The 20970-nt window shown below is 32.8% G+C and overlaps 2 protein-coding genes and 1 long non-coding RNA gene across 7 annotated transcripts; all 3 read left to right on the top strand.

Moving 5' to 3' along the window:
• Nucleotides 1–3757: 3757 nt before the first annotated feature.
• Nucleotides 3758–8400, top strand: LOC109799554 (laccase-2). Its single transcript, XM_020360137.2, has 3 exons — nt 3758–3895; nt 5754–6779; nt 7954–8400. Exons 2-3 carry the CDS (start codon nt 5984–5986, stop codon nt 8082–8084), a joined length of 927 nt encoding a protein of 308 aa, XP_020215726.1. The 5' UTR covers nt 3758–3895; nt 5754–5983; the 3' UTR covers nt 8085–8400.
• Nucleotides 8401–12737: 4337 nt separating this feature from the next.
• Nucleotides 12738–14746, top strand: LOC109801995 (kinesin-like protein KIN-12C). 4 transcript variants are annotated; one of them, XM_083070536.1, is made up of 4 exons: nt 12738–13475; nt 13582–13704; nt 13810–13905; nt 14064–14746. In XM_083070536.1, exons 2-4 carry the CDS (start codon nt 13582–13584, stop codon nt 14250–14252), a joined length of 408 nt encoding a protein of 135 aa, XP_082926662.1. In that variant the 5' UTR covers nt 12738–13475; the 3' UTR covers nt 14253–14746. The 4 variants fall into 4 exon arrangements, 2 of the variants coding, with proteins under 2 accessions (XP_082926662.1, XP_020218770.2); XR_014432245.1 differs by having other exon boundaries at nt 12739–13475; nt 13582–13674; XR_014432246.1 differs by having other exon boundaries at nt 12739–13475.
• Nucleotides 14747–15633: 887 nt separating this feature from the next.
• Nucleotides 15634–19469, top strand: LOC145955592 (uncharacterized). Of its 2 annotated transcripts, none has more exons than XR_014432248.1 (2): nt 15634–15909; nt 16965–19469. It is a non-coding gene; the product is annotated as an uncharacterized LOC145955592 (long non-coding RNA). The 2 variants fall into 2 exon arrangements; XR_014432247.1 differs by having other exon boundaries at nt 15634–16532.
• Nucleotides 19470–20970: the final 1501 nt, after the last annotated feature.

Genomic DNA, 20970 nt, shown 5'->3' with positions numbered 1-20970 from the left:
CGACTCCATTTTAGAGGAATGCTGGTCCAGGCAAACCATGTCAGGGTTCGGAAAGGCATTATTTCGACAAGACCGAACACCGATGGGGTACAGCTCCTCCTTAGCATCGAAAGTTAGGCAATTGGTATACTCCAGAAGGTTGGTGATCATGGTCGTGTCTCGGTAGCGAGAGTAATACGATGTCACCTCCCCATTCACCCATTCATAGTCAAGTACCTCGGATGACCCATATCGTTGTCGATTCGAAACACGCCTTGATTTGGGCCGAACCTCAGGACTTTCGCTAGTGGAGGTTTCCCCTGAAGAGGTTGCACACCCATCAGGTCTTTCAGCATGGACTGGGGGCAGAACTTCTATGCTTGGACAACTAGAATCACTGGACAACGACCCCTCGGACGACGATGGCCGAGAGCTGCTGGCAAAAGAGCTTTCGGGAGTGTCAACCATGACAATAAACACTTACCAAGGTTTTTGAAGCACAAATGTAATCACTCGGGCTCACGGTCGTTTGGACAATGCACCCCGGCTGAAAGCGATACGCGTGAGAGGCCCTACCACTCATGGCTATATATAGCCAAGAAAAGGGGCGAGAAAATTCAAAATTTTGAAAAGCGTAACCGTCCGATTTTCAAGATCCAACGGTTCAGATTGCGCAAACCTTTCGACTTACCCGTGGACATCAACTTCATCACTATACCCTTGAAGAGGGCTTTCCCTTCTCCAAGGCTGGGGGGCAAGTGTACGGGTAAGAGCATTCGGCCACCATATAGCCGAAACCCCATCAACCACCGAATGGCCGAACCTGGTGGCCGACACCCGATCGGCCACCAAGCACACCATACACTCAAAGATTACCCTTAATCAAGAATTAAGGGTTAATCACACCAATAAGCCGATTAGGGACGTATTACCTAATACCGTAATCTTGTTGCAAGGCCCATGGAGATCAGGGCCCATAAATGTCAGTATAAATAGCTCATGTCACGAGATAATGTCACGTTCATTAATTATTATCGATATTTGTGCTTGTCCTGACTTGAGCGTTGGAGTGCCTTTTGCAGGTACCCTCCCTCTCACCGGAATATTCGATAAGAAATCTCGTTCGACCCTCAGAATACGAGAAGATTACTAGTGTGTCATTCAGACAGGTACACCTCAAATGTTGTAGTCTCGCATGTGTCGCTGCATATCTAACATGATGGGACTTGAAACAAAAAAACGTCTAATGCCTTGTGGGACATTTTCTGTTCATGTCCCTTCAGTGTTAGTAGTGTGTAGAAAGTGAACAAAAAATGCCCAATCTCTTCAATGTTCAGGGCCTTGTTGGGGGATGTTTTTTGTTTATTTGCAACCTTCACGGATAGTGTTAGGGGTCAAAAACATTTTGTTCACATACTTGTCACGCTGACATAAATTATATATTTAAGTAAATAATTTTTTTAAAATTTATTTTTAGTATTTTCATTTTTCTTTTTTAGATTTTGAAGCATTTTTTATGCTTTTGGCTTTCAGTAATAAAAGTTCTTGTGCAGTTAAAAGAAAAAAAAAACCAACTGCGTAGCTATTTTTCTGAATATCAATTTCCTCCACTCTCACCCTACGATGCTCTCTGTTAGACAATCTACAAGAAACTCTGCTATAATTTAAGCAACCCATAAAGTGGGTCAATGCTGATTTGGCAGTGATGTGGCACAGGGAGTTGTTTATAAGCAATCTCCATTGTAGATGCTTTAGAACAGCTTCCCACACTCATTGGGGGTGTCAATAAGTAATGTGTAATAAATTTAATAAATAATGTTTTTATATAATAAATGATGATAAAATATAGAAGATTTGGAATTATTTAAAATTGTGGGGTTAGAAAAGTAAATTTCTTAAATTATAAAAAAATTACAAAAAATACATATAAATAATGTGTAATGAACTAATGATAGAGTATTTAATAATCCCAAAAGTAAATAAATAAATAAGAGTTATTGGATGGAAATATTGGACTTAAAATGTTGCTTGATGAATATGATTTGCATTGAGGTTCCTATTTTGAGAAGATGAACTCAACTGAACGAAGCACTAAAACTCGTATTAAAATGTGTGAGCCACTTACATTTCATTTTGGAGTTATGAAAACTTAACTAGTCAGTTGAGTTGGTAATGTTGAAAGTAACGTGAAAAGGAACTTTGCTGGTATGGGTATTTCCTCGTACACCTTATGTAATTGGAAGAAAGTGAAAAGAATACAGAAATAATAAATTTTTAAGTTAAAAAATAAATTATATTGATTTACTGAAAAATAAAATAAAATAAAAATATTAACAACCACTGATTTGGTAGGTTATGGAATAAAAAATGTGAAGGAAATTAAAAATATGAATAAACTAAAAGTTAAGTTTTATTTTTAGTTCATTCCTCTATTTTTTATTAATACATAGTTTTGGTCTCTTTATTTTTAAAAATATATTTTTAGTTTTCTTATTTTTTAAAATATAAAATTTTGGTTCTATCACAAATTTAATATTTATTAATTGTTGAATGTTGACGTTGTTTAGGGTTTAGGTTTACCATCACTTAAATAACATGACACTTTGTAACGTAAAACATAAAGATAAAAATTAAAAAATAACTGCAAAATCTTTGATTATATATATTTTTATTGGAGATTGATATTTATTTTATTAATAAAAAATCTTATTTATATATTATTTTTAAATATCATATTACTAGATGTTACAATATCACTTATTAAGAGTAAGAGTAAGAGTTAAAACTTAACAATTAATAAATATTAATTTAATTAAAAAAATTAAAATTTTATATTTTTAAAATTAAAAAACTAAATATCTTTATTTTAAAATAAAAGGACCAAAATTATAAATTCATAAAAATAGAGTGATCGAGTACAATTTAACTAAACTAAATTAGTCGAATTTCATTTAGTAGAAACTGTTTAATTTAATCGAGATTAATTTTAAGTATTAGATTTACAGGTTTTTAAATGGACCGACCGACCTCACATTTATCACAAAATTTCTTATCTCACCAAGTAGGCCGATCACCAGTCCAATGTTTTAGGACATTAATTTAGAACAATTTTAGTTGTACAATGATATTGTAATCCAAAGAGATAGGAAAATAACAATATATAATATAAAGAAAGAGGAGTTTCTACCCTAAACCACATTAGTAAGTGGTCCATCTAGGCTGAGTCTAAAATAAATGTAGAAAAACAATGTATAAATAATATATAACTCTTAATTTTATCTCTAGAATATTTTTCATGCGGGTCTGAGGACATTAATTTAATATTTCAATATTTTCATGTTAAAGAAACATATAATAAAACAACTAAACTTTTAACTAATTGAATTGACCCTTCAACCACAAAGTCCCAGGAAATAGGTAAACTTGACCTTGACAATGGGACTAACATTGCCTCTAGGATTCAACCATACATATGCAAGAAAATAAAATAAAATAAAATTTTGACACATCTTTCCAAAATACATTAAAATTTAAAATTATGCAAGCTTCACTCATTGCTCATCGAGTCTCCACTATTATAATTCTCAATAAACTTCGTGTTTCCAACACTATTCTATATCCTAAATTAACCATTGTATATATAAATAGCAGACTGCAAAATTATTGCTTCATTTCCACTCTAAAATTCAACAAGACCAACAGCCTAACTGGACCACAAACGTTGAGACAACAACAAAGTTGTATATTCTCGTATAGTATATATATATAAGTAATCCAAGCTAATTTTCCCAACCATGAAACACACAACAATATGGATTACCCTCACATTCCTGTGAGAGCTCTGTTGTTTGGCTTTTGGGTTTTAACTTCCTTTCCTGAGTTTGCAGTGAGCATAACAAGACACTACACATTCAATGTACGTTACAAACTCATCCTTCATTTACATGCACAATATTATTATAAGTCAAAGTTTGCAGTTACCATTCATTTGCATTTGTTCACCGGTTTAATTTTTTTTTTTCTTTTTTAATCTCCTTGTGTGTAAGATCGAGTACCTAAATGTCACGAGATTGTGCCACACAAGGAACATTTTGAGTGTGAATGGGAAATTCCCGGGACCTCGCTTAGTGGCAAGGGAAGGTGATAGAGTAGTGGTCAAAGTGATTAACCATATCTCCAACATTTTTTTCTTTCCTTTATCTTCGGCCCTCCCTTTTATCACTCCAATCACACACATCCTCTCCTAAAATATCATGCAGCATAAGATAAAAAAAATAAGGCAAAAATTAAGTTCCATACGTCTAAAAACAACTTAAATACATGGAATTTTCGTAGACTATTGAAATAAACTTTTTAATATGCACTTCTGAGAGGAAAAAAAAAAACTAGAAAGTAAAATGACTCATACTTTTATAAGTTAAAATCAATATTATGCATTTCAGTTTTTGATAAAGTTAAATAAAAGAGTTTTGCACAAATTGAAATACTTAAATACATGAACTTGTTCGTGGTGTCATTTTAAGTTATCTAACAACCTCTATCTTTATACTCTCTTATTTTCTTCTCTAGAATGTGTATAGAAAAGTTTATTTAAATAACATTATTTCATTATATATATATATATATATATATATATAAGAGAATGCTAATATACTCTTTCCTATTTTTTAGTGGGAGTATGTTAGCAACCTACACCAAAATTTTAGGACAAAAAAATCACTCATTTTTTTTTTATTTGGTTAATTCGTACAAAGAATATTATAGTAATTTAATTTAATTTTAAATGAAAATAAAATATTTTCTATCTCTTATTAATTTCATTCTCTAAGTCATTTCTCTCTCTTATTAAATTCTTTCTCCAACTCATTTCTCTTTCCTATTAAATTCTTTCTCTAACTTATTCTCTAAGTCATTTCTCTCTCCTATTAAATTCTTTCTCCAACTCATTTATCTTTTTTATTAAATTCTTTCTCTAACTTATTTATCTTTCTCTTATTAAATTATTTCTTTAACTCATTTCTCTCTCATCTTTCATGATGTCTCCCCCCTCTCTCTCTGAACAAATAAAAATTAATTAATAGAAAAATAAATGAATTGGAGAATGAAATTAATAAGAGAGAGAAAATATTTTATTTTCATTTAAAATTGAATTAAATTACTATAATATCCTTTGTACGAATTAACCAAATCAAAAGAAATGAGTAGTTTTTTTGTCCTAAAATTTTGGTGTAGATTGATAACCAATTAATTTTGGACTGTTTTATTTTTAATTTTTTAAATAATAAAAAAATATTAAAAATTAGTTATTTTTACAAACTTAAAACTCAAAACTCAAAATTTTATTAAAGTTTAAGGACTAGATACAATACCAATTAATTTAACAAATATTAGTAATTTCTAAATATTTTTAAACAAATATAGAGACACAATCTCAATTTCACTAGTAATTATAAAGATAGAAAATAATTAATCAACCATCATATTGTTGATCAAAGTAATATCAAATCCAATTTCTTTAAATGAAGTCTTGATTTTTGGTCATGTGTATGAGAAAAACGTGATTGAAAGAAGAGAAGAAAAAAAAACACTCTACTAAAGATAATTAATCAAATTCTCCAACAACTTTAATCATCGATAATGAAATTCATAAATCTTTGTACTAATACTAATTAATAATATGATTATAAAAAAAAATTAATCAATATATCTAATACACAGTACAGACAAACAATAAACACCAATAAAAAAATTTCACTGCATTCATGATGTTGCAGATACATTCAAGCTGATAGTGAAGCCAGGCAAGACCTATCTTCTTAGATTGATCAACGCTGCACTCAACGACGAGCTCTTCTTTAGCATTGCCAACCACACCCTAACCATTGTGGAAGCTGATGCTTCATACACCAAACCATTCGACACAGACATAATCTTCATAACCCCGGGACAAACCACAAACCTTCTTCTCAAAACCAAACCACACTCCCACAATGCAACTTATCTCATGGCTGCAAGGCCTTACTTCACCGGCAGGGGCACTATCGACAATTCCACCACCGCCGGTATCCTCCAATATCATTTTCTGAATCATGGTACTGATACGAAGTATCCATCGTCGAAAGCAGGTATCCTTCAACAAGAGCATCCATCATCTTCACACCATCCCAAAAACCTTTCCCTCTTGTTGCCAACCCTCCCACCCATAAACGCCACAAACTTTGTTGCAAACTTCACAAGCCAATTCAGAAGCTTGAACAACGCTAAATTCCCTTCCAATGTACCCCAAAAAGTTGATAAGAAGTTTTTCTTCACCGTTGGACTTGGAACCACCCCTTGTCTACAAAACACAACGTGCCAAGGACCCAGTAACGGAACCAAATTCGCAGCCTCGTTGAACAACGTTTCTTTTGCACTTCCTACGGTAGCGATTCTTCAGTCTTACTACTTTGGAAACCCTAACGGGGGTTTCAACACTGATTTTCCGACCACCCCTTTGAACCCTTTTGATTACACGGGAACGGGGCTGAATAACACTATGGTGAACAATGGCACGAAGGTGGTGGTGCTTCCGTTCAATACGAGCGTGGAGCTGGTGTTGCAAGGTACTAGTGTTCTTGGAGGTGAGAGCCACCCTTTGCATCTTCATGGGTACAATTTCTTTGTTGTTGGACAAGGTTTTGGGAACTATGAACCAGACAAAGACGCTAAGAATTTCAATGTTGTGGACCCTGTTGAGAGGAACACGGCTAGTGTTCCTTCTGGTGGATGGATCGCCATTCGTTTCCTAGCAGACAACCCTGGTACGTCGTCCGTACATACATGTCAAATATTCTTGACTCTTATTGTCTCGTGTTCATGATAACATTTCAAAATTCAAATCATTATCACTAAAAAAAATATCTTATTCCATGCATTAGTGAGTAAAGAAGGGTCAAAAAGATGTTAAAAATAAAATACTATACCAAAATCATAAAATTATTTATTGTATCAGAAATATTTTTACCCTGGATATAGAATCAACAAAATCCAACTCGTTATGTATAGATAATTGGGATCTTTAAGTATGTTATTAAGAATTCGATAAAGAGATAGAAAAATAGTCAATAGCTATAGTGAAGAATATAATATCTCCATAAAAAAAAAAAAAAATGTATGCATGAGATAGAAAAATCGCACAATTTAATAAAGAGCAGTACTTTTGTTTTGGTTTTGCCTTCTGTTGAAAATTCTGTGCAAAAAATGATTATTTATAAATCATAATCCTAATTCTAAGGATTTTGATGTTTCTTTTTTACACGAATTTACATATTGGCCTTGTGCAAACTTTTGTACATAGGTAGTTTCAACTTTGAAAATCTTTGATTTCGGAAATGGTGTAATTGAAATTAAAATATTATGTTTAAAGCGTCAAATGAGTTTGCTTTATATAAACATTACATTTTGTTTAGCATTAAACCAATATAACTTTATAAAATATTGATCCATATTATATTATACTCTAATTATTCAATCGATGAATCGTGTTAGATATCCCGTTTGAAATCATCAAATCATAATTTGATCAAAAGTTACAGAAAATAAGTTTTTTGTCAAAACAATTTTTAATATGCAACAATACTAATTGCAATAAAATCATGCTACAGCTACCACATTTTTCAATAAAAATATTTTAGAATAACGCTATCTAGATATTATTATAATAACATATTGCTCCTTACCTTTTTTATGAGGATTAGTTCAAAGTCACCAGAAGCAATTAGTGTTTCGTAACCTATATGCTTTTAAACCTGACGTACGTGCATGTGTTGTCCAAAGTTCACTCATGCAACCTCAACCGAGCATTGTCCCTTTGTAACTAAACATGTTAGCAGTTAGAGTGGCACCATCATGAAACACCAGATTATATATAAACAAGTCTCTTACATCATCATCACTTTTTATGTTATGTTTGACTTTGACACGTGTTGACCCCAGGGGTGTGGCTAATGCATTGTCACCTAGACGTTCACATAAGCTGGGGTCTTGGCATGGCATGGTTAGTGTTGAATGGACCAGGGTTGAACCAGAAGCTACAACCACCACCTTCGGATCTTCCACAATGTTGACTATTTGACTCTCCTTGTCCTGAGTTATATTCTGTTTGTCCCTTTCTTGGAGTTCATCTCTTTGTTTTCAATAAAGAAATAGTAGTGAAATTAATTCTTTTCGTGCTTTGAGGGTGAATTTAATAAATTGTCATTATTGTGTCAGGTGAACAATTCGTTTTAATGTTGTTGTGTTGTTTAGTAGGTGGGTTTGTTCGAATATGGATGAGCAGTTAATGAGTAACGCTCAGAGGGGTGTCTACCCTTGTTTTATTTAATGATGAAGGATTGTTTACCTTTTGATTAATGAATCATGTTAAGCAATATTTGGTGATTACTATTTGAACACTTCCTCTTATGATGATGCTTCTTCATTCATATTGTTTGCTTGCAATTAAAGACTACATTATATACATCAAAGTTCAAATTATGGGCAATTAATATTAATTTGATCATTTCTTAAAATGGTTGAAAATTAAAATTTGAGTAAACTTCATATGTACATTTAGAGCTTAATACTTGGAATGGAAGCCAGTAAAATAAAGGCTGCATTAATGCGAAAGACAAACAATCAATTACAAAAATTTTGCCCTTCAACTATTTTTTTTTTCTTTTCCTTCACAAAGTATTCCCAAGTCACTTTAAGGCTTTGTCTAACAAATTGTATGCCTTTCAAAAAGAAGAATATTTAATTTTTTACTCTTATATAATTAATTTTTTATTTTGATTTTTAACTTTCAAACAATAAAATTATTAATTGAATTTAATAATTAAAAATGTTCAACATCTCAAACTATGATAATTCACTCAATCTTTCACACACAAAAAAAAAAGTCAATCACTATTTTAGAACATAGTTTTCAAATTAAATATAAAAAACAATTAATTTTGAGAAAATGATAATGATAATATATAATTACAAGTATTATAAACATATTTTGCACACATTTAAAAAATAATAATTTTTAATTTAATTTAATAACCTCTACATCCAGTTATTGATCAATCTAATCAAGTCCAACTATTTTTTATATAGAAACTAATATTCTTTCACAAGTCATTTCTAACTCAACCTAAGTGTTCTTTAACATCTCTTCAAGCAACTACCCAAATATTCTTTAAAGAACGAAGTTTCTCTGGATTTCAACAATCAAGTATTCTTTTATAAATAAGCATCTCCAATGTCAAAAGTTAAAGTTGAAAAATCACTTGTTGTTTCGTCTTACTATCAAGACATAATATACAACCAATTTTAAGTACAAAGTTTTCTTTTACAGAAAGAATGCATATGAACTTTTACAATTGATTGTTCTCTCTTCTTTTTGAGTCCTCAAGCTTCTTTATATAAGTTTTTCATAAAGATGATCGTTGTAAATCCTTGAGCATATCTCGTAGGCTTGTTTCATTTGTCTTCGAATTCGTTTTCCTTCTTTTAAAGGATATGTGTTTGTTAGTACATTAATTGTGAGCATTAGATTTTTTAATAATCATTTTTTATTTGATCAAAGAAACTACTTATCACTTTTTTTGGTAACAAAGGAAAGAAGTGTTACATGTGTTAGTTAGGAATAACTTTTTATTAGATTTCACATGCTTCAAAAGATTTGCTTGTCCTTTCTTTGATGAAAAGCATGTCTTTATTCCTTTTTGAAATGTAAGTACTGAAAAAGTTTTTTATTCCTTTCAATATGTTAAGGAATATCATAGATGAATATAATTTGGTTATTATATTAGACAACATAAATGATATAAAATATTTGCTTTCATCTTTCAAACGAAGTCATTCATCTAAGAGACTACACATCATTAGTTGTCTATAGTTATTCGTCTTATAGTATGATCTGGAAATTTTTTCTCTAAAATAACGTTTAAGTTTGTTATCATTAAAGCTTATACCCTAAGATTCAAGGTCGTCTTTTAATCTAACTTTCTTCTTGTAATTTTAATTTAGAGAGAAAGAAGTCATAATCACTAATATGAAGTTAATTATGATGACCCATCAAATTACTACACTTTAAGGTTCAACTACTCACGGAAAAAAAACACAAATATGACTACCTAGGATTAACATGCAAACAACTATTAAATATACATGCAATAATATGTGTGTGTATGTGTTTGTAATTATAAGTTGTATCTAGGGATGACAAAAATACCCGTACCCGCGGGTATCTGCGGATAAAATCCGCTATGGATAATAAATGGATAGGTTAATTGGGTACCCGCGGATAATGGAGACGGATAATTTTTTACCCATTTATAAATGGGGTGGGGGCGGGTATGATGATATCCATACCCGCGGGTACCCGTTTAATAATATTTCTTAAATATCCTAATTATTCTTGTACCACAAACTCTAAAACTACACTCTCTCGTTTTATTTTCTTACAAAAGTGAGGTTGATGAAGTCAACATGTGTTAAACATGTTATAGAATTATGTTGGATATAATTTGATTAATTTTCTAGCTTTGATTGGATCAATAAAATTTATGTATTTTAAGTTGTTTACTTTCATTTGGAATTATGAGATTGAATTATTGTAGCTTTGTGATGAGACTTTAACTTACTTGTGAGATTGATGTATTTTAAGTCATTGATTATCTTACATTTTTATTATTATTTCAACAAAATTAATGTTAAATACAAGTTTAAAATTAACATTGAATTTTTATTTTTAATATTTCAATGACATTAAATATAGACTTAAAATTATTTGTAATTTAATTTTTTTAATTTCTTAAAAATTTGTAAATATCCATGGATATCCGTGGGTATTCAAGAAATTCATGGATACTCGCTCAATGGATACCCGCGCGAATATGGGGTGGATATGGGGACAATTTTTATCTAACGGGGCGGGGCGGATTTACTATTACCCGCCCCCATGGGGCCCCATTGCCATCCCTAGTTGTATCAAACAAAAATCATAAGAAAAACCCTCATGGGGATTACATCTATAAGATACACATGTATGTATATACAGTAATCCAAAAAATTTTAAAACATAACCCTAGGTTGTCGATCAAGCTACACAACCAAACTAGCTACACTAGGGTAGCTCAAAAAATCAACGTCATCATCCTCCAACAAGGCCTCAAAACACTCCTCCTCTTGTTTATCCCTACCCTGCTCCCATAATTGTGACACCCTTTATCCTATGTACCAAAACATATAAATAATAGAAGTTAAATAACATGATTCTTTATAAATAAATAAAATTCTGTTCGGATAGAAAGCATCACATTGTTAACTTAAACAAAATATCATCATCAACTAAAATTACAAGGAAATAAACTAATGACTTCCAAAATAATTCAATAGAACAACATCACTAAATCCCAATGTCACATGTCCTATTAGAGCAAAATCCAACGTTGAAGCCTAAGCCTCATCATCAACATCATCAACCTCATGTTGATGATCATCTACATAACAACCAAGGAAAACAACACCAAACAAAGGAAGTGAGAAACATCTGACTCTAGCTCATGGTGTAAGAATGCAAATCGGATAGCCAAACACAAATAAGACATGTGACAAGTCATAGTATACATAAATAATATCATTATCACACTCAACTCATTCATGGCATAATAAATAGTAACAATTAACATTATAATGCATATGCAATGGACACGTGTTATCATACATGTGGCGCCAGTAAAAATATCACATTTATGCATTGTAGCCAGCAATACACATAGAGTAGTCTAGAAGTATATTTCGGATCACACCCTATGTGCACTTTCACTAGAAAGACATACTTCCAAGATTTGGTTAGGATAGCTAAGTCACGTAAGGTACATCCATGCTTACGAGGGTAAAACTAGAACTTTCAAACTGAGTTATTCCCAAATATTGATTCCCAAACTTTTACACAAGGGGACCTTCTCTAGCAATTTATTCCATATCATAACCTTAAAACACATTTTTATATGAATGATGCATGTCAAACAGACTCAATACAATAACATACATATTATCTCACTTCACATATCACATATTTTTCATATCACCTCATATATCTCATGTACATTCTTAAATAAATCAATTATTCATTAGTAAAAAGGTAGTATCAAGACCACAAGGATAAAACAACCATCTAGCAATCGTTGAGCGAGCTGAGATCCCTAGAGCCTCCTGCTAAGTGAATAACATCTAGTTGAGCCACCAACATTTAACTAAACCACCAATATCTACTTGAGAGAGTTGAGCCCCCTAAGGCTTTTCATAACCTACCAATATCTAGTTAAGGGAATTGAGACCCTTAAGGCTTCTCGTTGAGCGACCAACATCTAGTTGAGCAAGTTAAGCCTTCGAACTTCTCATTGAGAGACCTTACACGTCTCATAGAGTGAGAACACAATTCCTTCCCGAAAATCATGTCTCTTTAGCGATTACAAGTTACCCACATCCAATTTCATGCATAAACACATATACAATCGATTAATTGCTCTATAGCATGCAATTAACATTTCAAATCACTCAACTTACACATATCAATCAATATCTTTACAAATTCACTACTAGAAAAATACTATTTAACATCGCTATATTTACATCGGTTATATTAGAACCGATGTAAATCATAAACGCGGTGGCAAACTTGTAAATAAATAGAAAATGCAAACATATTTACATCGGTTGAGAGGAAAAACAATGTAAATATGACCGATTCTACATCGGTCTTGTTATTGACCGATGTAGAAATTGAGACCCTATTATGTGCCACGCGATAACCCTAGTAAATCATACCCTCTCATCTCACAATTAGGGCTTCTCCTCAACACCTCAAGCAGCGCCGCTAACCCTCGCCGCCGCCACACCGGGGCTCTAAGGCAGAGCCACCCTCCACCGCCTCTGCCAGTCACGTCGCAGCCGGAGATCGCTGGGAATCCATGACCAACTCCACTTGCGCCGGCCATGACTCTGACCTCTGCCGAGATGACTCCACCGCGCTCGTCCTCAAATTCGTTGCCATCGCCTCCATCATCCTCGCCGGCATGGCCTCTATCCTTCTCCAAGTTCGAATCCTCTGCTTTGCGCTCCTCTTCCTCGACGTGGTCCTCTCCCCGGCGAACCCTCTCTCCACACGCTCTGACCTCACGTGCCTCCTCCACCTCAACAAGCCCTCCATCGTCTTCGTAGCAGCCTCTGCCGTGGAAAAAGTGCGTGAGCTTGGACTCCGAGTCGTGCTGCTCGACTCGCCCGAGTTTGAGTCACTCACCAGGACACGAACGGACTCACCACGTGTTCGGGTTGATGATCTATTTAAGGGCGATGAATTTGACAGAAACGGTGGTGGTGATGGAGAGGTTTAGTATATGTTGGACCAAACAGGGATGAAGTTGATGATGGAGGTAACGGCAGACATGTAGAGAAATCATTATCCTATACAACAGAACCTTGAGGTAGGCATATGCTGGTATAATTTTTTATCAACATATTATTTTGTGTTTCTAGTTACTACATCTTAAAATGCTTATTATAAATATGCCTTGGTCAAAATTTTTGCAGATGAAGGATGATTTCAGAAATGCACCATATGTTGAGAATCTGATCGAGGAATACATAACTAACTATGATGATGTAGCACAAATTCTGATTAAGGTAGGGAACCATCAAATAATTCTGATTAAGGTAGGGAACCATTGTTAGCTGATATTTTGTTCAAGCAATTCTATGCATTACTGCAGTTCTTTTTAATCTTTATCATCTAAATTCATTTGTTCATATATGCTGCAGGGCCTTTCAAGGAGAAAAATTGGAGCAACAAGCTTAAATTCTAATAGCTCCAGATCACATATCATTTTCACAGTTGTCATTGAGTCGTTGTGCAAGGTACTACCAAATTTGTAATTCTACCTTACATTACCTGTAGACAATAGTTGTGTAGGGAAACTTTTTTTTTTCCAAGATTGAGGGCAGGTCTATATTGTCAATTTTCCCTGTTAGTTTTTTTTTTTGCTAAACATTATTTTCATAAATTGATGTTGCAGGGAACTAAAAAGGGTTTGAGTAGCTCAAAAACTAGCATAATCAGCCTTATTGATCTTGCTGGACCAGACAGGGATGAAGTTGATGATGGAGGTAGCGGCGGACATGCAAAGAAATCATTATCCAAGCTTGCACTACTACAAAAATATTATTCTACATCGGGTCTTCTACATCGGTTGTTCAATAACTGATGTAAAAAAAAGGTGCGGTGGAAATTTTGTAATTATTTACAAATTATTAGCCATTCTACGTCGGTTTTAATAAGAAACAATGTAAAAGTATACTATTCTACATCGATTTTAATAAGAAACGGTGTAAAAGTACACTATTATTAGCCATTTTACGCATTATTTACGAACTATTAGCCATTCAACGAGCACTTGTTGGCACTCCCTTGCAAAATGCCCTAATTCTCCACAGCTGTAGCAATTTCCAACACCACTGCCGCCACCTCCTCCACCGTACCTTCCACCATCGCCTCCGCCATACCTCCCTCCACCACCGCCGCCTCCTCCACTGCCTCCTTGAAAACGGTAACGGCGTAGCCTTCTCCGCTAGCCCTTCTCCACTCCGTCGCCAACAACCTCCGTTCTTCAAGAAGACGAGGAGGAGGAGCCAAGAACAATAGGAGGACCGACGAGACAACACTGCCATGGCCCAAGAACAAGCCCAAGCCCAAGATCGGGAACCACAGGTACTCCCAAAAGGAGTTGGAGGGCCTCAGATTTGTCAACATCGCCCAACAGCGCAAGTTCTGGAAGGCTATTCACGCTGCCTTTCAAACCTCCGTCGCCAACGAATACGATACTTTAGCTTCTAATCTTCTTCCGCACAAAAAACCAATACTCAGTAAGTTTTTTTTTTCTTTCTTCTTCTTTTCCATCTCAAGAAATTTAATCTTTATGTCGATATGCTTTCTCATATGTGAGCATTGTTCTGATTGGTGAAGTGAAGCTTCATTGTTGCGGTGTTAGGTCGTGTTGTGTCAATTTGATGTTTTCAATTTTTCTGATACACAGGTGGTGTGGCTGCTACTAATGGAAGATGGAGATATATGAATGTCTTTGTCCATTAAAGAATGAGCAAAAGGAACCTGGAACTTGTCTAATATGCCATATTAGTTCACTGTGTTCTCATTGTTCTGCTTAGACAATTCGGTTGCATCGTTACTTGTATATAACAAGTCTTATGCAGTAGGATCATTGTAGATTTGAAAGATTACATTGGTCATTCAATAATGACGATGTTTTCTTATTTTACTTTGTATGTTGACAATTATATTGTTGATTTTTTCAATAATGAATAATTAATACAAACTTCAGCTTCTTGTCAACATTGTGCTTCGATGAGAAGGACATGCTTTACCTTGTCTTTTTTGCTTTTACAGATACAAAATTATATATTTGTTTCCTCTTCCGACCTTCTTAAATTATTAGCAAATTGACAGTGCTGGTGCTGAAAGTTTTGTAATTGTTTTCAGGTGCTGAATTTGATAAGTGTGAAGAGGGGGATAATTTAAGTCCAACTCAAAAGGCAGGGTAATTGAATCACTTTGGAGTTCCTGGTCTGTATCAGTTGTAGTTACATAGTTGTCTAAATGCACTGAATAACTTTCTACTAAGTCATTGTTGTGTTGTCAAGTTGTCAAATCTAGTTCTATGCCTTCAAATACAATGGATGCATTGTATTAGAGCTTACCTCCTAATATAAAATTAGTTTTGCCTTCCAAAATACCATCCCTCAAGTAACAGGGGGCGGGCTCTTCATCAGAGTTTGTTGATTACTTCAAAACATCCCTCAAGTCACAAGATCTGAAGCTAGTTCTAGAGGCAGATTCAAACTTAGATGGTTGGTGCTCTAACTACTTTTACACTTTGCTTCTTTGCTTTGAATATTTTTAAATAGACAACAAAAACATCATACCATATATGTGTTATTTCTAAGAAATTTATCTGCTGAATTCCATGATCACCACTTTCTTTATTTTTTATTTTAGTCATTCTTTGTTGTGTTGTCATTTTTAATTTTTCCTTTCTAATTTATATATTGATAAATGTTTCAAGAGTTACATTTGTATGTTCTATATTTTTTACATGTTTTAATTTTGAATTTCTTGGATGCATATGATAAACAATGCCATATTATTATTAAGACAAGTTTAAATTAATTTGAATGAGAATCAAACACAGTTTTAAATCCGAATGAGAATCCAACACAAGACATTTTTAAAAACTTCTGAATATACATGGAAGTTGAATTTTGAACCAAATTAAATGATATTTTAAATACTATTATTTAGAAAGTCCTATATTAAGAGATGAGCTTACTTTAGACTGTAGAGTGAGTTGTAGTAGTAGGACCTGCGTAAAATGCTTCTTCGGAGGATTTTTATTGCATGTCCTCAATCAAAGAGGATGTTCAGCTCTTCTGTCAACCATGGCTATGAAAGTGCTATTCAAGAACTCAACAAGGTAAAGCCTTTCTTTGCTGTGTTCTGCTAGAGGTTTAGAGTTTAAGGTTTTCCTTTTCTGTTTTTGCCACAAACACTGGCATAATATATGCCTTGATTACTACAGAGAACTTGTTCTAAATTTGGATTTGCAAAATTGTGATTACATATTTATTATTTTTTATGAAATTTTATACATATTTAAATTTAAATATCTGATACTTATCATATTCTATATATTATTAGTATAATTGTATTGTCATTGTGTCAGATATACGTTTCATATTTGTGCATCATAGAATCTAGCACAATACAAAGAGATTAAGTTCACTTGCTTGATGTTTATATCCTTTTTCATTTATCATAAATTCATTTGAATGCGTAGCTAGTTCGTATGCTGTAATGTTATAACTGCGTTGAAAGTTTAATTATTGGCAAATTTGCTTGTTTTCAGGAAATGAAAAAGGGGTCCAACCATGGATAAATCTCCGGGTTAGAATCTTTATCTCTTATGAGTATATTTATTTTAACTTTTTTTCTTATAAATATTACGAGTTCTGAATATGTTTGTGTCTAAACTTTTTATTCCAGTGGCAGCTACACTCTCATAATAATAAATATATATTTTATTTTTTGCTTTTTGGGGGTTGCATGCAAACATGTCCTAACTCATATTATTTGTTTGCATTCCCTTCACCTTTCTCTAACCATTGTGTTTGTTGAATGTTTATGTGCAATTATATTTTTTTATGTGCTGATGTTAAGTACGGGAAGCATGTGCATATTCTTCCCGTGGATGATACCATTGAGGGTGTTACTGGGAACCTCTTTGATGCCTACTTAAAACGTGAGTCGGTTACTATTTTTTCAAGGTTTTGTTTGTTGTGTAGGAGAATTGGGATTGGATTGTCTTTGGATAAACTTGAGTAATTTGAGTGCATAGGATGGTTTTAACAAAGGCAGTAATTAAGTAGTACTATTATTATCCTAAAAAAATAGTATTATTATTACTGTCTAACTTGCTCTATTTTTATCATATAATGTGCATGTAGAAATAAATTTAATAGTGTAGAAATAGTATGAGTTGTGTATATGTATATAAAAAGTGGTGTTTATAGTAACAGAGAGTTAGAGTAACTTATATAAGATTTTTATGTTTGAATATTATATAAAATATTTATATAATATTTATTTTTCTTTTTCATTGTTTAGTTGCAATGTTATATGTGTAAATTTATCTTTAACATATAATTATTAAATTACCATTATTTATCCTATTTTGCTGATTCATTACCGTTTTTCAATAATTATATATTTGCTTCCATTTAGGCATTGATCTCATCATCATTATTATTATATAGTAATAAGATTGACAACAAATAGTGTGTCTTGAAGCATTTGATTGTTCGTTAATTGTTTGTATTGGTGTTTGAGAGTAGAGTTTCAGGAGCTGTTTTCCCTGCAAATAAGCATGATTTTTTTTTTTTAAAAAAATCAATCTACATCGGTTCTCAAGAGAACCGATGTAGATTTATGCTTAAATCTACATCGGTTTTTCAAAACCGATGTAAAAAACTATACATTTTCTACATCGGTCTATTCTACATCGGTTTTAGAACCGATGTAGATGGCTTTAGAGAACCGATGTAGAATGTGCATATTGTAGTAGTGTTGAGTAAGAAAATGCCACGACTAAATTGCTTCTTATGGTGTTTTTGGGTAAATGACTGAGTTAAGTACTTATTGAATAAGTTCTTATCACATACTTATTATTTATTAGTTTCTATAGTCGAAGGCTAAATAGAATTAAACAATTTTCATGTAAGTTGTAAGTTGTTTTCATAAGCTAACCTGGAGAGCATATTAAAATTAGCTGGAAACGCATTATAAGCTCTCCCAAACAGTTATATCATAAGGCAAGCACAAATAAATTGTAGAAAGCTCTTTTGAAAAGCCTCCTAATTCTTATTTATAATTTCTACAGTCTAAGTGAATGGCTTTTGCTATTATGCAGGTTGAAACATAAAATGACAAATTACTTTTCTTATGTTACTGTGCTAGATAATTCCATTTATTTAATGTAATATTTTCTTTTATTCTTTGTGGAGCAGTATCCTTGTCCTGGTACTTGTGAGCTAGTTGCTTCTTTCACTAATTAATGGCCAAGTTCATCACCACACAGTGACTCTTGTTTAACACGCTTACTCCAAGAATCACTTGGTGGAAATGCCAAAATAAGGAAGCAATCGTTAAACTACTAAGAAATATGAAAGTAATCCTAGGAGATATTCTAGGATAAGAAACTAGTCCTAAAGATAATCTAACATAATCTAATCCTTAGAAGTAATTTAGGATGTTCTGTTATAAATTAAAAGAATTTCCTAACTTTCTAACACTAAATATGTTATATATATTCAATGCTTTAGTAGAGCACCATATATTTCTGTGTTTAAATGTTATTTTCTTCTTTTGTTTCCTTCCTAATTTTCCATTTCTTATTCTGAAATTTTCGTAATCTGTTTATAGATTTAATTTCATAATATTTCCTTCAACATTTATGCAGACGTATGAGAATGGGAATAATACTATGTCAATGTATGAAAGGAATAATACTATGAGACGTAATCTATTTGTAGATTTAATTTCATTATATAGCTTTTTGCTTTTTGCTCCCAGGGTGCTACTGGCTCCATGTTTATGTTCATGATGATTAACATAAAAATAATGTTTTTCTGATAAACAGCGGTTATATTTCCTACTTTATTGCAACTTGAGAAAGGCGTCACAGATTTGAAGGGAAGGAAACAGAAAGAAGTCTAGTAGAATTGTTAGTGTACTGAGTGGATGTATGGCATCTTTTTTATAGGCGTCTTTAATGTAGTTTATTATATCTTGTCAAAAGAATCTGTGCACTCTAATTTAGCAATGATGATTTTTTAAGCTATTAATTTTGTTATCCGTATGGGAAAAGCTTTCTGGTGGGAGTATGAGATATTACTATAATACACCTGCTATTTTCTTTATACCGATGTAGATTTAAGCATAAATCTACATCGGTTTTTCAAAACCGATGTAAAAATGTATATATTTTCTACGTCGCTCTATTCTACATCGGTTTTAGAACCGATGTAGATGACTTCAGAGAACCGATGTAAAATATACATCTTGTAGTAGTGATTATCACAACAAGTTTCCTTAGGATTTTTTATAGGAACCTTAGATCATACAATTACAACCCCAAACATACAATTGATCATATATTCAAACAATTTATGTCATTAGGAATGTGTAAGAAGAACAAGAGACAAAACAAACATATTTCAAAAAAAAAACCCACACATAGGCATACAACATTCACAAGATTGAAGATCAATTCTACTATCCAACATACAATCTCACACTCAAAGTGAGGTTTCTCACTCCCTCATTACCTTGGTAAGCAGAAGAAGACGAATGCACAGTACCAAAGTGATTTCTTTCTTACTCTTATTCTTCGAGCTCTAAAGCGTGTATATGAAAATAAAAGAGTAAAAGGGTTTGATCAAAAAACTTCTCTTTTGAAAACCTTAACCCCCCCCTTTAAACCTCTAGTTAAAAAATATTAACCATTTACAAATTCTCTTCCCTTTTAATTAATTAAATAAAATATTTAAATAAAACCCTTAATAAAACACCTCAACTCTTATTAATAAAAATAAAAATGCCAAAATTATCAATAAAATACTTATATTATATTTTATGAAAAATTGGGTGTTATTACACAAGTATGATCATCACAATCTAACCACAAGGAAACATGTAAGAGTAAGCTAGTATTATTATAAAGAAATCAACATATTAAGTATAGAAGTAAAATGCAAATATACTACCAACATAGACAACTTAACTTACATCAATATTTATCCGCTTACAACTCAACTACACCACACAACCAATTCTCAACATACAACATTATCATATTGTTGGAGAAAAAGATACACACTAGAAAGGAGGTTGAATAGTGTATATCAAAAACTCCCAATTTCGAAAAATAGTGAAGTAGTAAAACTTTAAAGACGCATTGATAAAGTACAATAGACGAAGCGAAACAAATCTTTTTATACTGGTTCATCTCAAACCCAGAGACTATGTCTAGTTCTCAATCCAACCAGATTGAGTTCCATTATCCTTTTCAAGATACAGGTATTCTTTCGACAAGCCACTTCTGACTCAAGCCTAAGTAGTCTTTGACTTGCCTTTTCAAGCAACTACCCAAGAATTCTTTCAACAAGCCTCTCTCGACTCAACACCAAGTATTCTTTTGAACAAGCCCCTTTAGGCTCAACACCAAGTATTCTTTTCAACAAACCTCTCCAAGCTCAACACCAAGTATTCTTTTGAACAAGTCTCTTCAGGCTTAACCCTTAACCCTTACAAATAGATTTGAAAAGAGTTACAAAGATAGCTTCGTCTCTTTTAGA

The sequence above is a fragment of the Cajanus cajan genome, chromosome 3 (assembly GCF_000230855.2).
Source record: "Cajanus cajan strain Asha chromosome 3, NIPB_CcT2T_4, whole genome shotgun sequence".
Taxonomy (NCBI): domain Eukaryota; kingdom Viridiplantae; phylum Streptophyta; class Magnoliopsida; order Fabales; family Fabaceae; genus Cajanus; species Cajanus cajan.
Note: the sequence above shows the minus strand (reverse complement) of the source record. Positions and strands in the feature narration are given on the sequence as shown.

Bases quoted from the DNA above. Each gene is read 5' to 3' on its own strand.
- LOC109799554 (XM_020360137.2), top strand. From the start codon at position 5,984: ATGGCTGCAAGGCCTTACTTCACCGGCAGGGGCACTATCGACAATTCC. The intron at 6,780-7,953 runs GTACGTCGTCCG...TGTTGACCCCAG, and splicing joins TTTCCTAGCAGACAACCCTG to GGGTGTGGCTAATGCATTGT.
- LOC109801995 (XM_083070536.1), top strand. From the start codon at position 13,582: ATGAAGGATGATTTCAGAAATGCACCATATGTTGAGAATCTGATCGAG. The intron at 13,705-13,809 runs GTAGGGAACCAT...TATATGCTGCAG, and splicing joins ATCAAATAATTCTGATTAAG to GGCCTTTCAAGGAGAAAAAT. The intron at 13,906-14,063 runs GTACTACCAAAT...TTGATGTTGCAG, and splicing joins TCATTGAGTCGTTGTGCAAG to GGAACTAAAAAGGGTTTGAG.